The 18016-nt window shown below is 35.3% G+C and overlaps 1 protein-coding gene across 1 annotated transcript; it reads left to right on the forward strand.

Annotated features, from left to right (window-relative positions):
• Positions 1-24: 24 nt before the first annotated feature.
• On the forward strand, positions 25-16399 carry vstm2lb (V-set and transmembrane domain containing 2 like b). The gene is made up of 4 exons (XM_083521505.1): positions 25-406; positions 9153-9322; positions 11558-11602; positions 13182-16399. The coding sequence occupies exons 1-4, from the start codon at positions 307-309 to the stop codon at positions 13761-13763; spliced, it is 897 nt and encodes a 298-aa protein (XP_083377631.1). The 5' UTR covers positions 25-306; the 3' UTR covers positions 13764-16399.
• Positions 16400-18016: the final 1617 nt, after the last annotated feature.

Consider the following 18016-nt stretch of genomic DNA (forward strand, 5'->3'; position numbering starts at 1 on the left):
CACACCTCCCTCCTCCTGTCCATGATGTTCCTACGCCACACACTCTTGCCGCTTTGTAGTTCGTTTGAGACCTAAGACGAGAAACTGAGTTTCTTTAGTGGACAAGGGGGAAAAAAACGCCAGCTTTTGACATTTTTCAAAAAGGCATCACTTGACATTTCTTCTCTCGCAGGAACTTTGGTTTGTCATTCTGTCTGAGGAGGATATAGTGCTTTTGGCATGAGTGGAGTGTAAATTCTGACACTTTTGTCGCCACATGTGCGCTTGAACGAGCCCAACTCTGGACGAATAGCCGGCTGATAAGAAATGGGTCGGTTCGCGGTGCTGCTGTGGATTTCACATTACGCGGGACTTTTTCTGCAGCTGAACGCGAGTGGGGACGTGGAGAACCATGTATCGGGGAACGGTAAGTACTGTGGCGGGTGCAGTTCGCAGACACGCAGTCGGTGTGAAGGGGCGGTGCTTGATCACAGACCGCTCATGGTATTATTGTCTACTTGGTTATAATAAATGTCCAGAAGCGACACATGACTCGGATTTTCAGCGCCATTCCCCTCCCACGTGTCCAGGAGTGTTGCTGCTTCTCCTGCTAGAGAAAACGGACATTATTTTATTGGCAAAGAAAATACTTTACCCTTTGTTTTACCCTCTCTGTCTCTACGGAATTAATATTTGTTGTTGCAATTTAGTCTACGATTGCTTCCTACATGTTCTCTAGATTAGAAGCATACAATACACAGATACACAAAGAAAGAAGCCCAACCTTTTCACTCACATGGAGATGATCACATTGATATTGTCGCACAATGGTTTCAGACTACACAGAAATAAATCAAAATAACTATAAAACATTCACCTTGATTGACTGACCTTTATTTATTTTTGTATTGGCTCAGCCGGTGTTTAGTGCCTTCCTGTAGTTTCTTATATCCTATCTTATAATTCTATTTACTCAAAATCATCATGATCTGGATAGGTATGTTCCCCTTTATCATTTAGTATTGCCTTATATGAATAACTGTATAAATCTGTTGCAGTGATATTCACATTTTATACTGGAGTTCTAGTTAATCTCATTTACCATAAAGACCAAATCAGCACATTGATCTGTGATCCATTGATTAATATAATAATGAATGGTGAAAAATAGGTGGTAATGCAACGGAGTACCCTCAAAAGCCAGACAAAAAAGAAAACCAGAACAGTTTAAAAGGGTTCAACTGTGGTGCTTTTTACATCATTTACAGTAAAAATTAATTTTTTTTTATTACAACTATGTAAAAACATATACAAAAACATTTCTGTTCAAATTAGCAACTCACTTGTGTATTCTTTACAAATCACTTAAAGAACCCCCTGCTAAAATTGATTTTCTTTTTGTATCTTGCTCAAAGGTCATATATATATATATATATTGCAATTTCAGATGTTTATTTAAGTTTACAAAATTAATACGACAAGTATATTACTGATTTGATTTGATTTATCAAAATAAAAATTGGAAATTAAATTGGCGGCTGTTGGGTATCACATTTGTTATTATTGGCCAAACCTCATCAAATCTAAGTTAATAAGTAAACAAGGCAGAATTAATGTATTACTGGATTCTATTGCTGGATTGGGCTGCAGTAGAAGTGAAACAATTTACTGTGGTTGTAATATGACTGTAGGATTATTTTGATTGATTTTTTATGACTAAATGCTTCTCGTCTAAATGTAATAAAAACTCCAATACATATAGTGACAACAGACTAACTGATAGATTTGTTGAAATAAATAAATTTGATCCTTCTATCTTGAGTCTAATACAAAATATGCTTTGGCTGTTATGTTCATAAAGTATGGGAAAATGCTTTAAAACACTGGTTAATGGTTCTTTACATTTGTACGTAAATTTTGTAATGATGTAATATGAATATGAAATCAGAAAGATTAATAAATCATTGATTATTAGTAGGTAATTGGACAGTCATTAACATTTGCTATTATAACCAATAAGTTGGGCAGAAAAGTTTAACTAAATGTTCCTGTGATGGTACAATATAACTATTTGTACTTTATTGGCAATATAAATATTACCCTTGATCAAATATGTTTTAAATCAACTTTTACTTTTCCACCCTTACAATGAAGCAGAATTAATGACTCATTATGTACTATTTTGGAAGGGATATTGGACCATTTCTAGTCTGATTTCTTGGGTATTTAATTGAGTTTGGCTTTCGGTCATTTTTAATAAAGCTTAACTACATAATGGCCATTAAAAAAACAGATTTTTTTACTCACCTGATCATTTCTAAATTTGAAGCAGCATATTGGGCATATTGAACTTTGTCATAGCCGTTTGTCAGAGAAAAACAGATTTTTTCAGATGCATGCCAGTATTCTTGTAACTCATAATAATATAATCAAAATGTTAATCTGTGATCATATAAAACTTAAGTATTCGTTACCCCATCATGTTGTTCATTATATCTGAGAAGCTCTAATAGAAAAAGGCATAAAACCAACATTTATTTATTTGTTTGTTTGGTTGGTTGGTTGGTTTCCAAATAGAAGTTTGTATCTATGTTCACACAGAGGCTTCATTAGTAACTCTTGCAAAAAACGTGTGTTAAGGTCAAACCTGTAGTCATGTGAAGTAGCAACACTAACCATAATTTTCCCACTTTGCAAGTTTGCACATATTTGTATACATAGGAAAAAAATTGTGTTGGCATATTTTTACTTTGTTTTAAAAACCTATATAAGTAATCTCTCTCAATTTTGGCTTCTGAGTTTGGGAACAGTGTCTTGTGTGTGATATGTGCCATTTTTCATGTTACAGTCCATCACAACCTTGTGAAAGATTCAGAATTTATACCATTTCATTATGTTCTTATTTTGCCGATCTAAAAAATATATATCATAAGATCTAAATAGACACTGATTGCTATGCATGAAGATTTTTCAGGCACACTGTGGATTTCATGTGGAGGTGAAATGTGAAGGTTTTTGTTTTTAATTTAACCTCTTAAACTTAAACTGCTAACACTTCAAAACACGTTATTCATTAAAATAATATAAATGATTAATTAATTATTAATTATTAATTTTTTACATTAGAAGAAAATATATGTAGTTGCAAGATGTAGGAATATAAGGCTTTAGCTGTCAGATGTTTTTATTAACCTTTTGTTTTTAACTACATGTTGAGATTTATTATAGTACTAAAGAAGAAAAATGAACAGCGAATATCAACTAGGAAAATAATATTTGTTTTTCTACCCTTGCAAGAGCAAGAATCAATAAATTGCTCAGACTGAGTCATTTACTTCTGATCTTGTGCAATTCTGTGTTTTTTTTAATCCTCCACGTATTCCTTTTCTACTCAAATTTATTGCTTCTTTCTTAGGCTGTAAGATCGAGTCTGATAAATTGCTTTAGCAGGAGTAGGTCTAACACAGTTTGGTTTCCCTCCTCTAACACTCCCGATTTAATTACCAGCATCCAGTTTCATCAGTCATGGTGTAAACTTTATATTAAAGATGCATACAACGAGGAGTATAACTAGTGTAATTAGCCATGCTTAAAATCATAGACTAAACCATATAGCCTTCCTGCTGCTATAGAATTTTTTTGTCCTTCCCTTTTCCGAGTACCGATAGACATCTCCTGCTGTGCCCGGCCGCTGAGAGTGCTTTCTGACCTTACTTTGTCAGTGTATAGGTCTTACTTCAACAGTGATTGGTCCGTCACCTTGCACTGCAGCTTCCATACCAACGCCACTGCCTCCTGAGGCTTCTCACTGTTTCCCCTTCAATATTATACTAATCAGTCAATGATATGCATAGAGACTCTATTTGTGTCTATTAGTTTTTCTTAAACACACACACACACACACACACAAACTACACAACTGCATTCTTGTATGTCAATCAAGAAGATCTAGATTATGATTTAGTGTCCAAAGAAGCAAGAGAGCCGTGTCAAATTATTTGTACACACCAGAACCCCTGTCATTATATATATGACCCTGTGTCTATATATACAGCATATTGCGCTATATATATATATATATATATATATATATATATATATATATATATATATATATATATATATATATATATATAATTTCCCAGGGACATCTAACAGGACATGTCTTGTGAATTTAAAGTATAATGATAAATAAAATGTCAGCATTATTATTTGCTGTTCTTACTTACTTTTTGATTGCATTTTTGGATTTATTTATGCAAAAATGTGTATATATATATATATATATTTCTCACTTGTTTTATATGTTCTTATTTAACTTTGTAGACGTGTTACACAAGCATGCATTGCTGTTTCATAATTCTACCTGTTTTACAGCAGTCATTACTGATGTTATGACAGACTATATACACATCTTAGAGAGGATATTGTTGTCATGGATTTGCTTACAGATATTACATACTTATATACACACTACACTGGGCAATACTATTATGACACCTGACCTTTCTAGCCATATAAGGTTCTTCCCCAAAATGCTACCACGAAGTTCAAGACACACAATTGTGTAGCAAGAAATATACTTCACTTGGGATCTAGAAGAACTAAGATTAACCCTAAGCCAAAATCTGGTGGAACATCATCCCAGAAGAGTGGAGGTTATTGTAAAAGCTTGTAAAATGGAATGTTTAAAAGCACATATGGATCTTATGCTCAATATCAATATTATTACTGGAATTGGTAAGAAATTTCTTTCACTTGTATGCTGTTGTAATAACATTCTTCTCTTCTGATGTAGGTGCTGATAAAATGTAGAAGTTGGATATTAGTATGAATGGAGAAATTGCTAGACTGGTCAGTATGCCTGTGTGTTTACAGGGCATTAGGCAGTAGAGACAATTGCAGTGCTGCGTCAGTGGTGCCGCCTAATTACTGTAATGTCTGTAGGGTCGAGAAAGGCTGTGCATATTAAAAACCAGTCGAGCCACAGGAGAGAGAGTTTTCTTTTTTGCCTTTCTTCCTCTTTGTTTCCCTAATTAGGATGTGCATCCATGACTGTCGCCTCTGCGTGCAGTGAAAGAGAGAAAGCAGGGGGATGTTGATTTGTTTTTAACTGTATTGAGGCTCACGGATGCTTCGCTCTCTCGTTGAAAGTAACTCTTACACAAATGCAATAATTGTAAAGTAAAGTCAGTCGAATATATTGCCAGACAAAGGAAATAACAGCCAGCTGATGTAATTCCAGTAAGTTTATGGTGTATGTCCTGTAATGAGGATGTCTGGTGTGGCGAGCAGCCTTAAGTAATTCATGGTGAATTACTGTGGTCATTTTAGTGTCTCAAAATTATTATACACTTTCGTAGCATTGCTTTTTTTTTCTCTCGCTCACACTTTTTTTTATACCACTCTCGGGGGTTATAAGCAATTCACTTGCGCGTGTGTGTGTGTGTGTTTTGGGGGGGGGGGGGGGGGTCGCTTTGCCCGAGTTAAGGTCTTATTGCATTAGTCTCTCTGCAGCCTTCATTTCACATTTCACATTTACTAGGCATCTATTATTTCCCGGAGTACACAGCATACACACATAATCGGGAACCTAAACAAATATCAAGACAAAGCATTCTAAATAGCAGCATACTCTCTTAGTAGTGTTTTTCATGAATTGTGAAATTGTGTTTTACTGCTGATCTAAATGTATCTTTTTGGCTTTGAATTGTTTTGAAATTGTGGAGGTCCTAATATGCGAGTCCAGTAACATCTAATTCAAATTAACGTTTTATTGTGGAGTGTTAAACACAGTGTGCTGTATATTTGTGTTTAGACACATTGGGAGAGTTATATGGTGTATTAATGCGCAATAACATGCAGCCTTTTAAGTGGATTTCATTCGTTGCTGTCATTTTGATACATCTGTAAAAAGGCATCTCGCCTTGAAAGAGATTGATGAAACAATACAAAGAAACTGAAAAGATAATAAATAGACAGCTGGCAGTCTGAATAGCTGGTGGAAAATAACAGACCAACTTTAGTGTGCAATATGTATAGCATACGTTTAGATAGCAGTGGCCATCAAATTTTATATTTCAGGAGTGAATCAAATCAAGACAGTAATTATTCATACTGTTTTGTACAGTTCTGGCATATGATTTGCAATTTCCAAAATGATCGTTGCACACTTCTATTTCCCAGTTTCATTCGTCTTCTCTCCAGGTTATTGAAACTGGCATTGCATGATGCTACGTGTTTGAAGTGCTTGTCATTTTGTATATGAGAATAAATCAGAGTGCAGAGACGATTGTCATGAATCATGCATCCACCTTTGGAGGAGTTCTAAGGAAAATTAATTCATGCTTGGGGGTGGAGAAAAGATACATCTAAGTGTGAAATAGCTTTGGCTGCAATGAGAGATGGCAGAATTTACACCTGACTACTCCATCATCTATAGAGAATAGTTCAGTTCTACCCAATCAACTCCTTTGGGAAATGGTAGACTCCCTTTAGGCTATGAATACCAGCTGTACTGTGCTGTGCGCACGTGTGTCAGAATTTAATTGTGAAACTAAGCTCATAGAAATGCAGCTTCTGATTATGTGAACTTCTGACAGTGTGTATAAATGTAACAAAATAGTATTTAAGCAAAAAAAATTGATTTCATACTGGCTCACAAAATAAAACTTCAGGGAAGCTTTCATGAGCCCCAATTAAAACAGTAATTCATTACTTTTCATTACGTTATTTCAAGGCAAAACATTTTTTATAACTGAACCAAGCTGTATAGGCCTTAATAATTCCAAAAACATGTTCTTCATCTATTGTCTGTATTTAGATGTAGTATTATGTTAATATTTTGTATAATATTTTTTTATTCAGTTGAATTTAAATGTAAATGTACTTTATTTTTAAAAGTTTTTTGTTTTCACTCTTGGCAGTTTACTGCTTATCTATAGGTTATTCACTGGACTTGAACTGATTAAGGAAAGCTGGGAAAAATTTGGTTATTTGGTTGTTCCAAAATTTGGACCGGTTTGTGTATATATATGTGTGTGTGTATGTGTATGTATGTATGTGTGTGTGTGTGTATATATGTATGTATATATATATATATATATATATATATATATATAAAATTGTCCGCATTTTTAATTAATTTGCACTTAGAAGGTAAATGTTTGTATGTTAAGTATTACTTTTCTAAATGCACTTAGATATCACTTTGTGAATGGGTCTTAGTACATTTTAAATCGAATTTCACTTGGAAGGTAAATGTTTGTGCTGAGGTGATGAAGCATTTTTCTGGACACAAAGAGTGCAAAAGTGGATGTAGTTATTTGGGATGGTTTTGCTCCATTACCAGTGTCTTAAAACAAAACACAAGCAGGTGCAGCAAACATTGTTTCTCTGTGCAGTGGGAACATGGCGTTTGTGGTACACTTGTGACTAAAGTTATTATAGACTTGTCTAAAATCAATAAAACGTTTGGAAGAATATCAGTGTTAGAGTAATAAGAGCGTGCTGAACCATTGCACATTGGCACTCCAGCTGTGACCTTCTGGTCAGTGTGTATAATAATTATAATCATTTGTATGACCTTCAGTTGGCTTCTCGAAGCATGTTCGCTTGAAACTATGAACTCAACTCCAACAGTCTCTGCTTTGACAGGTATGTTGGCTTAGTCCCATCTGAAAATAAAATTGGTTTGATCAGCTTTTATTCCAAGAATACTGATATTAATGCAGTACTGGCTTAGTTTTACCATTGTATTGTGAGTATAATACATTTAATTGAATCAAATATTTGCAATTATTTAACTGAGTGGAAGAAATCTTGCTAAGGTAAGAAGTGAGCTGCTTCTTCTGGCAGATCAGTTTACAAATATAGTTGAAATAATATGTTCAACTTATGAAGTATGTATATACACCTATAGTATATAGTTAGCACCTTCCTTATGTTATATAAATCATTTGGAATTTTATTTTGTATTTTCTTCCTAGTTTGGGCACCTGCCAGAGTATTTAGGTATGTATGTGGGTGTATGTGTGTATTTATGTATATGGTGCAAAAAATTTCACAATACATTTATGTTTTTGAAATAAAAGTGAAGCACCACTGAATAAGCTCTGTATGATGTCTGTGTGAAGTGATGTTGATACATCTGCTCTCTAGAGCATGAACAGATTCATTCACTAGACTGAGATATTGTATCATTAAGGGTTAAGGGGTTAGAAACATTTTTCTTAACAAAACATGAATGTGTGTGCTTTTCTCTACAACTGGGCCTTGAAGGATTGTACAGTAAAATGAAAATTCTTCAAGGAATAACGTGTTTTAGTGAACTCACCAAAATGTCTATATAAGGGCTGAGATGGAGTGTGTTTTTCCCTGTGCTCCCTCAGTGCAGAGTAAGCTGCTATGTGTTTGAATTTGTAGAATTCTGTCTGAGACCCTGACCAACATTGATAATCCTTTGCAAGTTACTGCATGATGTTAAGGATGTTAGGAGACTGCCACTTCTAACACTTGCTGCTGCTCTTAACAGTCATCTGTTAAGTGTAGTTGTGTCTGCACTGTAATAAATTAAGTGGTACTTCTAGAACTACAGAATCATTTTCATGGTACACCACTTATTACTTTTTAAACCACTTCAACTAATAGATTAACTTAAATGCAGAAATACTTTGGAATTACAGGTTTTTGTGTGAAAAGCACACACGCACATAGCACTTCAATCTTTTAGCACAGCTGTTAAAATAAATACAATTCTTAATTATTGTTCTAAATAATAAGACAAGTGATATATAGTTATTAATTTTACAATGTGTAATCTTTAAGTATAGCAAATTGCTTTTTATCTGTTAATAATAAACAGACAGCAGGGCAGAGATGAGGAATACAGTCTGCCTGACTGTAATTTTGTAATAGCACTATTGATGGTTTTGCAATTTTTTTCATGGTCTGCTTTCTGCTGGGGCAAAAGCTGTGCTTAGAGCATCATTGCCTCTCTAATATTATGATGGCAATACAGTAATATGATACATGGCTGCAAGCATATTATAGTTGACACTAATAATAACAAGACAATGGGCATTTATTGGACAACCTCTCTCTCTCTCTCTCTCTCTCTCTCTCTCTCTCTCTCTCTCTTTTATCTCTCTTTTATCTCTTTCTGGCTTTTTCAGCCCTTTTTACAGAAGTTCCTCATGACATCATTAGTCACATAGGTGAGGATGTGGAGATGGCATGCTCTTTCAGGGGTGCAGGCTCTTCTTCAGTCTCATTGGAGATCCAGTGGTGGTATCTGCGCTACCACAGGGAATGGTCTGAGAAACCTGCCTGGACAACCAACCAGGTCAGCCTTTTTTATTTGTATTTTTTTTGCAGAGTCTACACTTGTGCAGTCGTGCTAATATATTTAAAGGGTTTATCAAAGAGATATGTCTAGGTTAAATCTGATACATACACAGTGATTTTGGTATTTACAGTGAGGAAAATAAGTATTTGAACACCCTGCTATTTTGCAAGTTCTCTCACTTAGAAATCATGGAGGGGTTTGAAATTGTCATCGTAGGTCCATGTCCACTGTGAGAGACATAATCTAAAAAAAAAAATCCATAAATCACAATGTATGATTTTTAAACTATTTATTTGTATGATACAGCTGCAAATAAGTATTTGAACACCTGTCTATCTGCTAAAATTCTGACCCTCAAAGACCTGTTAGTCTGCCTTTAAAATGTCCACCTCCACTACATTTATTATCCTAAATTAGATGCACCTGTTTGAGGTCGTTAGCTGCATAAAGACACCCGTCCACCCCATACAATCAGTAAGAATCCAACTACTAACATGGCCAAGACCAAAGAGCTGTCCAAAGACACTAGAGACAAAATTGTACACCTCCACAAGGCTGGAAAGGGCTACGGGGAAATTGCCAAGCAGCTTGGTGAAAAAAGGTCCACTGTTGGAGCAATCATTAGAAAATGGAAGAAGCTAAACATGACTGTCAATCTCCCTCGGACTGGGGCTCCATGCAAGATCTCACCTCGTGGGGTCTCAATGATCCTAAGGAAGGTGAGAAATCAGCCCATAACTACACGGGAGGAGCTGGTCAATGACCTGAAAAGAGCTGGGACCACCGTTTCCAAGGTTACTGTTGGTAATACACTAAGACGTCATGGTTTGAAATCATGCATGGCACAGAAGGTTCCCCTGCTTAAACCAGCACATGTCCAGGCACGTCTTCAGTTTGCCAATGACCATTTGGATGATCCAGAGGAGTCATGGGAGAAAGTCATGTGGTCAGATGAGACCAAAATAGAACTTTTGGGTCATAATTCCATTAAACGTGTTTGGAGGAAGAAGAATGATGAGTACCATCCCAAGAACACCATCCCTACTGTGAAGCATGGGGGTGGTAGCATCATGCTTTGGGGGTGTTTTTCTGCACATGGGACAGGGCGACTGCACTGTATTAAGGAGAGGATGACCGGGACCATATATTGCGAGATTTTGGGGAACAACCTACTTTCCTCAGTTAGAGCATTGAAGATGGGTTGAGGCTGGGTCTTCCAACATGACAATGACCCGAAGGACACAGCCAGGATAACCAAGGAGTGGCTCTGTAAGAAGCATATCAAGGTTCTGGCGTGGCCTAGCCAGTCTCCAGACCTAAACCCAATAGAGAATCTTTGGAGGGAGCTCAAACTCCGTGTTTCTCAGCGACAGGCCAGAAACCTGACTGATCTAGAGAAGATCTGTGTGGAGGAGTGGGCCAAAATCCCTCCTGCAGTGTGTGCAAACCTGGTGAAAAACTACAGGAAACGTTTGACCTCTGTAATTGCAAACAAAGGCTACTGTACCAAATATTAACATTGACTTTCTCAGGTGTTCAAATACTTATTTGCAGCTGTATCATACAAATAAATAGTTAAAAAATCATACATTGTGATTTCTGGATTTTTTTTTTAGATTATGTCTCTCACAGTGGACATGCACCTACGATGACAATTTCAGACCCCTTCATGATTTCTAAGTGGGAGAACTTGCAAAATAGCAGGGTGTTCAAATACTTATTTTCCTCACTGTATATCATATTTGAGAAAATTACTTTCTTTCTTTATCCTACTTATAAAAAATATTGTGCAGTATCATTTACAGAACCATTAAAATCTGACTGTTTTGGTACTTGATAAAAGATTCATTTAAAAAAAAAAAAGAAAGGGCAGTGTTCTTTTACCTGCTGGGCCACCATTTTCCTGACATAGAGAGTAATAAACCATGAAGCCTAGCAGGAGCCACTCTGTTCCCCAATTACTGATTATTGCACAGAATTTGGGATCATAGCATGCTGCTTGCTTCCCCCTAAATGAGTGAACAGCAGCCAGCTGGTGTCCTGCTGAACTAACACAAAGTAATTAGTACATTCAGCAAAGAGGAAACCGCTTTAGAAGACCCCCCTCAGCCTGAAATAGTTGTCATGCATTGTTTCCCTGATGTGCTGCCTTCTGTGCTGTGTTTATCTGGTACACTAACTTTCTCATTCTTATTTAAAAGATTTTTTCCAATTCATTGCTTTTAATTACAGGTTGTTCCCAGTGAGGAATTGACAAGCGATGCTACTAAAATAAGTGTGAGTGCCAAGTGTTAATATCTCTATTTTGGGGAGATCATCATCCATACTTGTTTTTTAAAAGTAGCCATAAAATGTTAAATCCTATTAATCGCCTGAATTGTTTTATTGTGTAAAAGTAGCTGATGTCTTACACACTGCATCTGAGGGGCTGATATGAAGCCTAAAGCTGCATCTGGTGCTGACATTGTATAATTCTGTATTGTACAAAAATTATTTGGTATTATTTAGTATTAGTTAAATGTATATAAAAAAAATTTAAAACCACATGTAAAGTGATACTCTAACCTTAATATGAAATATATGTGAAAATTCCTTAGATCTGTACTAATACTAGCTTTAAAAATTATTTAAAAAACAATATTTATTCTGCAAAACACTGCTACACACAATACGATTGAATGATAACCTTACACATAATTAAAAACATGCACCCACATTTAATCCGCTCCTGATGACAATAACAGCACTAAGCCCCTACTTGTCTAATGCAAATTTAACAAGGCTTCACTTGTAAAAGAATCTAGCTGACGCTTTCATTTGCACTGCTTCAATGCATATGCATGTTAACTGTCCAATTCTGTCCATAGGTTTTCAAAGGGTTTAAATTCTAAGACTGAAGTAGAATGTGCTGGCTACTGAATTTGACTTTCATTTCAGTGCTGAATTTGATGTGTCAATTTGTCAGTTTATGTTCTTCAAATTTTAACCTCTTAGCAAAAGAAACCAGGTTTTGCTTTTCACTGAATTAGTAATGCAATCAATCTTTGTATGAAATTAACCCTCTTGCCACAAATCAGTTCAAGATAATCAGTTATCATAATATTTTACAGAAGGGATTTTGGGACCTCTCCTTATGTAAAATCCCCACATTATCACTTACAACATGTAAGATTTCCACGTGTTTTTTATCTTTATTTGTACAAATCTCCCAAACAGTGTATCATTGTTGAGAATTGTCTATATATTCAGGTTAACACCTTTTTTATTGAAAGTTCTTTAGTTTTTGCAGTGGTGATGAATAAAATAAGGACGTATTTGAGTTAAACATTTTAAACATAAAACAGAATTAAACATAAATATTTTTTATATATTCATAAAGGGTCCCAATATCCTAGTTACACTATATAGTTTGTGACCGTCAACTGCCTTTGTAATCTGTTGCAGTACAGTTTTGGTATAAACTGGAGCACCAACTCTACACCAGGCCTCTTTGCTGGTCTCACTAATGCTTCAGTGGCTAAATGAGCAACTTCCCACAACCATGTTTCTGAATTTGGTGAAAATCCTTAGCAGAAGAGTGGAGATTATTAATTCATCAAATGTAAAAACATTTTTAAGTGGTAGATTTATGTGGTAGAAATATAAATATATGCACGTGCTTTTGCCCAATCTGGTAGACTTTATCTTAATAGTGACAGCTGACTAAATTGAAGTGGATAATACATTTACAAAATTCATCTGTTGTTTGGTTTTAGGTTTTGTTTATCCTTAGGGGTGATTATAAAAGCCTTATTTTCAAATTTGCTATAACGTTGGTGTTAAGGTGTTAAAAATCTTGTTTTATATTTCTGTTAAGGTGGTGAAAGTGGCTGGCAGCAACATCTCTCACCGACTTCGCCTGTCAAATGTTAAACCTTCAGACGAAGGTGTGTATGAGTGTAGAGTGATCGACTTCAGCAACAACCACGTTCAGCAGCACAGAGTGCGAGCTTACTTGCAAGTACAGACACCAGGCTCTGGCTCACAGCTCCACCTAGAGGAAAACCTGCACAGTGAAGAGCAGAGCCTTCACCATGGGAAACATCATTCGCACAAGGGAGACAGCCAGGTCAGAGTGAGAGATAAGCACAATAACAAAAACCAAGAGCTGCATCACGGTGACTATACATTTCATCAGATGAATCATCACAAGGGTCATCATGGGCTTCAGGCAAATGAAGGCGTGAAGAAGGACTCACCCTCTGCTCCACATAACCAAGAACATAACCAAAGGGAGCATCACCAACTCCACGAAGGGAAAAACCATCAAGTGATCAAACACACTCAGGCAAGCAAGAAGAAGGAAATAAAAGGTCACCAATCAGATGTGAAAGGGCATAAAGAATATGCTACAGATTTACATTCCAATGACTGTTCAACTAACGACTGTGTGATGTAGAGCAAAGAAGAGAAAAACAATCATACAAAAAGAAAAAATAGGAAATAAAGACTTTTCTAAATGGTGCAAAAAGACAGAGCAAAGTCATAGAGGATGAAGGGAAACTCAATTATAAGTGTGCATGTAAAATCATCATTATAAGAATTTTCCTTAATTTTACAGAAATGTTGTAGTTTTTTTATACCAAATGTGTAAAAAAGCATTGAAATGATCTGCAAGAAAAACATCTCAAAATCTCAAATTTGAGAGATGCTGCAAATACAAACAACAAAAATCGAAGGCTAGATTAAAAATAATATAAAATACAGTTAGTGTTTCAAAAGAAAAAAAAAATATTTTGACATTTTCTACATGTGCATCTGATTGACAAACAAAAAATTTACCATACTGATCTGGTAAAATATCTAAGGAAAGGCAATTAGTCATTACCAATTGATACCATTTATATATGCAATGGCCTGTAAGGAAAATAACACATAAATCCAAATGTGGTATTATCCAGCTGCTCATTACCACATGCTAAAGTTTTTAGTCATCTTCTATTATACCATAGCAGTTTTAAATCCTTTAATATGATTGGTCAGAAGGTGCTCAGAAATAATTTGTTGAAAAATTTACAATGTAATAATAATACTTGCTGTGATGGTGCAACCCAACCTGATGCAAAAATCTTACATCTTAAATCCTGTGTGTGTGTTTTATTCTGTTATATATAGCAATTAATACATTATTTTATTAATGAATGCTTTTTATTAATTAACAATTCATTGCATGATTTAAAGTTAGACTAATGTTAAGAAAAATTTATGAAACAAAATAATTCCTAGCCCATCATTCATGTTACAGCCTAAATTAAACATAAATTATGCACGCGTGCCTTCTGACCAGTCAGTTTTTTTTTCTATTTGTCCATTGTTCCACATTAGTAAATTTAACTATGAACCAGTAAGAGCATGACGTCATTCATTAATTTATTGAACAATAATAAAATTGTACTAAATTGTAGAGGTATAAAGCGCCTTCTTATGGCATTTTTAGCATGAAACCCCTAAAACAGCATGCTATGCTGTTTTATTTTATACAAACTATCCTCAAAGATGTGAATTTTGCATCAGAGCGAGAATAAACATTCATGCAATTGTTAAAACAATCAATTATGTTGCAGCAGTACAGTGCATGAAATCACAGATACAAGCCAGCAGCTTTGGGTCATGTTTACAGGAACCATTAGAATGGAGGCGAATGTGAGCTTAGTGACTTAAAAAGTGAAATGGTGACACTGTTGATCTCAACAGGACAGAGAGAATAGGATTGACGAGTGCTGATCTCCTCTTAAATTCACATACAGCGGTCTCTAGAACTAGATTTTGCTTGGTGCAATGGTGTGAAAAACAAAAAACAAATTAAATTACAGCTGTGCAGGTGGAAACACGTTATTGATGAGAGAGATCATAAAAAATTGACACATTTGTCCAGGAAAAAGTAACTCAAATAATCAAATCAGTGGTGAGCAAAAAGATTACAAAACATCAATCCTTGATGTGGATGAGCTACAGCAGAAGAACACATCGGGTTTCAATACTGCCAGCCAAAACAATAATCCACCGCTACAGTGAGCACAGATTTACCAAAATGAGACGGATTGGGGAAAAAAATGCCTTTTCATCTTCTTTTCATTATATTTCATCTGACCAATACTAGTGTTCCTGTGTTCTTGGCTGGCAGGAGCTCTTAATCTAGATAGGCTTGATTGTATACATTGTACTGCTGCCATATGATTGATTAGCTAATTGCATGAATAAACATGTGTACATGTATTTCTAATAAAGTGAGTGTATATAACTATATTACACTAACTGTCTGCCAAACATTGGTGCTTTGGTTTACAGTGTCTAGTTAAATATTGGTAAAGTATTTATTGCTGAAAAACTATTAGAAAACAAGTTGTAATGATATAATTTAATTACAGCCAATAATTAGAATTCTTTTTCCTAATTTTATTGTTATATGCACATACCTGGGCCTCATTTGATCAGGTGATTCACAGGATTCAAATTACTAAATGGTGCAAACAAGTCCAGCTACGAACTTATTATTTGTATTTGCTACATCTAAAGATGAATGAATGAATAAATCTTGTGGCACATAATCAAACAGAACTAGAAATGCTTTATTGATGTTTTTTTTTAATGATGTCCTAGCTGATTTTATCTTTCTCCTGCACATGCTCTGCTTCCTGTTTAGAATTATTTTTGTCAGGTGATTGTGTGTGTGTGTGTGCGTGCGTGCGTGCGTGTGTGCGTGCCCGTGTGTGCATGCATGCGTGTACTGTATGTTTACACTACATACAGTCCAGTTTTGGATACAGACTGTTTATCCCTTGAAATAAACCACATTTTCAAGCTTTTGTGTAAAGGCTGACGGTTCACCTGAAGTAGCTACAGCAGTGTGTCAGTGTTTTCTGCTTTCATGTTGGAGGAAAGAAAAAAAATAATTCTTTGCTGTGTCTTAAGTTGAATTTGTTCTGCCTTGATGTTTTGTATTATATGAACATACATAAATAATACATTTCAAAATTTGTGTGTTGATGTAGAAGGATAAGAAACTGTATAATATTAAAGTCAACTTACAAAGAATCATTGCAAAGATAATTTTTCTATTTTGGGATAGCTTAATAGTTTTAGCAGCTATGAAGAAAGGAAGAAAGTGTGTGTGTGTGTGTGTGTGTGTGTGTGTGTGTGTGTGTGTGTGTGTGTGTGTGTGTGTGTGTGTGTGTGTGTGTGTTGGTGTCTGTGTGTGTGTGTTTGTGTGTTGTTCTCCTATCCCGGTGGGGACTTTGACCTGAATGCACACTGACTCATGGGGATCCATGGCAAAGCCATACAAGCACCTCCCAAACAGTGTCTAGACACGCCCAGTGATGTTTTCTCTGAACACCCCATTGGGTCCATTTTCAAGACAAAATGTGTGTGACTGTGTAATCTATGTGCCTAGAGGACTAGAGGTCACACACGGTATTGCTGACCCCACTGTTACATTGTTCTGGAAGTGTGTCACGTTCTTCCCACTCTCTATTGCCATCTATCGGTCAATAATAAAATATAAATGCAATGTATATTACACAATAGATTATTATACTATTTACTTATAAACGTATACTTATTTACACTACAAAACTAAGTACATTTACTGTTGATGCACCAGAATGAAACTTCAGGGTACACTGAACCACACATTATGTTATTACTAAGCAAATTATTTGTGTTAGATTACATGAGAATGCATTAAATAATTAGAACTTAATAGATCTGTTAAAACTGAAACCCTAAATGTAATTTATTGTGGATCTGTCTATATTCAAACACTCATTATTAATGGCAATAGGAAATAAATCAAAAAGAGGTTGGCCAACTCCAGGTCTTTCAATCCTTATTTCGCATGGACTGTTGTATGCCAGGGGAATCTACAATCATTTTTTGTCAATTTAGTTTCAAAAATACTTTGTGATTTGGTTAATGGAATATATTATTATTATTATTAGTAGTAGTAATTTATTATAATTTTATTAAATCATGATAATTAAATGATAATACACTTTTTTCACTTTCTGGCTGAGCCTTTCAGCATAGATAAAACAGAGTTCACAAAGAGTTCACTTTCAACAGATCACTAATAAACTTCCAAAAAAAAAATGTTTAACAAACCACCAGGTCCTGGTAATATACATCATTGTACCTAAAATTGGCAGCTGCTATTTTACTGGATTATCTTTTTGATATTTTACTACAATATTTACAAATGATGTTAAGTCCCCCACTTACGATGGAAATATGCTAACGACGACTCCATTGTAAGTAAAAAAATATCGTAAGTTGAAGATGGTACTGTGACTATGACAACCTTTTCGGCTTCATGCTGATTTATAATTTTCATTTTCTGCTCTAAACTGATGGCTTTCCTCTTCTTTTTTTTTCACTACCAGCACTAGACATACTTGTGCATTTGGAAGACATGCTTTTATCACTTAAATTGCTGTTTGAAACCGTTTGAAACAGATAGAAATTCACACTGAGACAACTTTACTCCGTCGAGCGCTAGCAGTTCATCCCAGCTGCACATCCAATGTATCATACATCGTACATGGATGCCTGTGCCTGTTGTGCCAAATTTGACATATTTTTACAATTTTGTCGTATTGCTATCGGCATCGCAACATCAAAAAATTTTAAGTCAAACCATTGTAACTTGGGATT

This window comes from Silurus aristotelis, assembly GCF_946808225.1.
Source record: "Silurus aristotelis genome assembly, chromosome: 2".
NCBI classification, from domain to species: Eukaryota; Metazoa; Chordata; class Actinopteri; order Siluriformes; family Siluridae; genus Silurus; species Silurus aristotelis.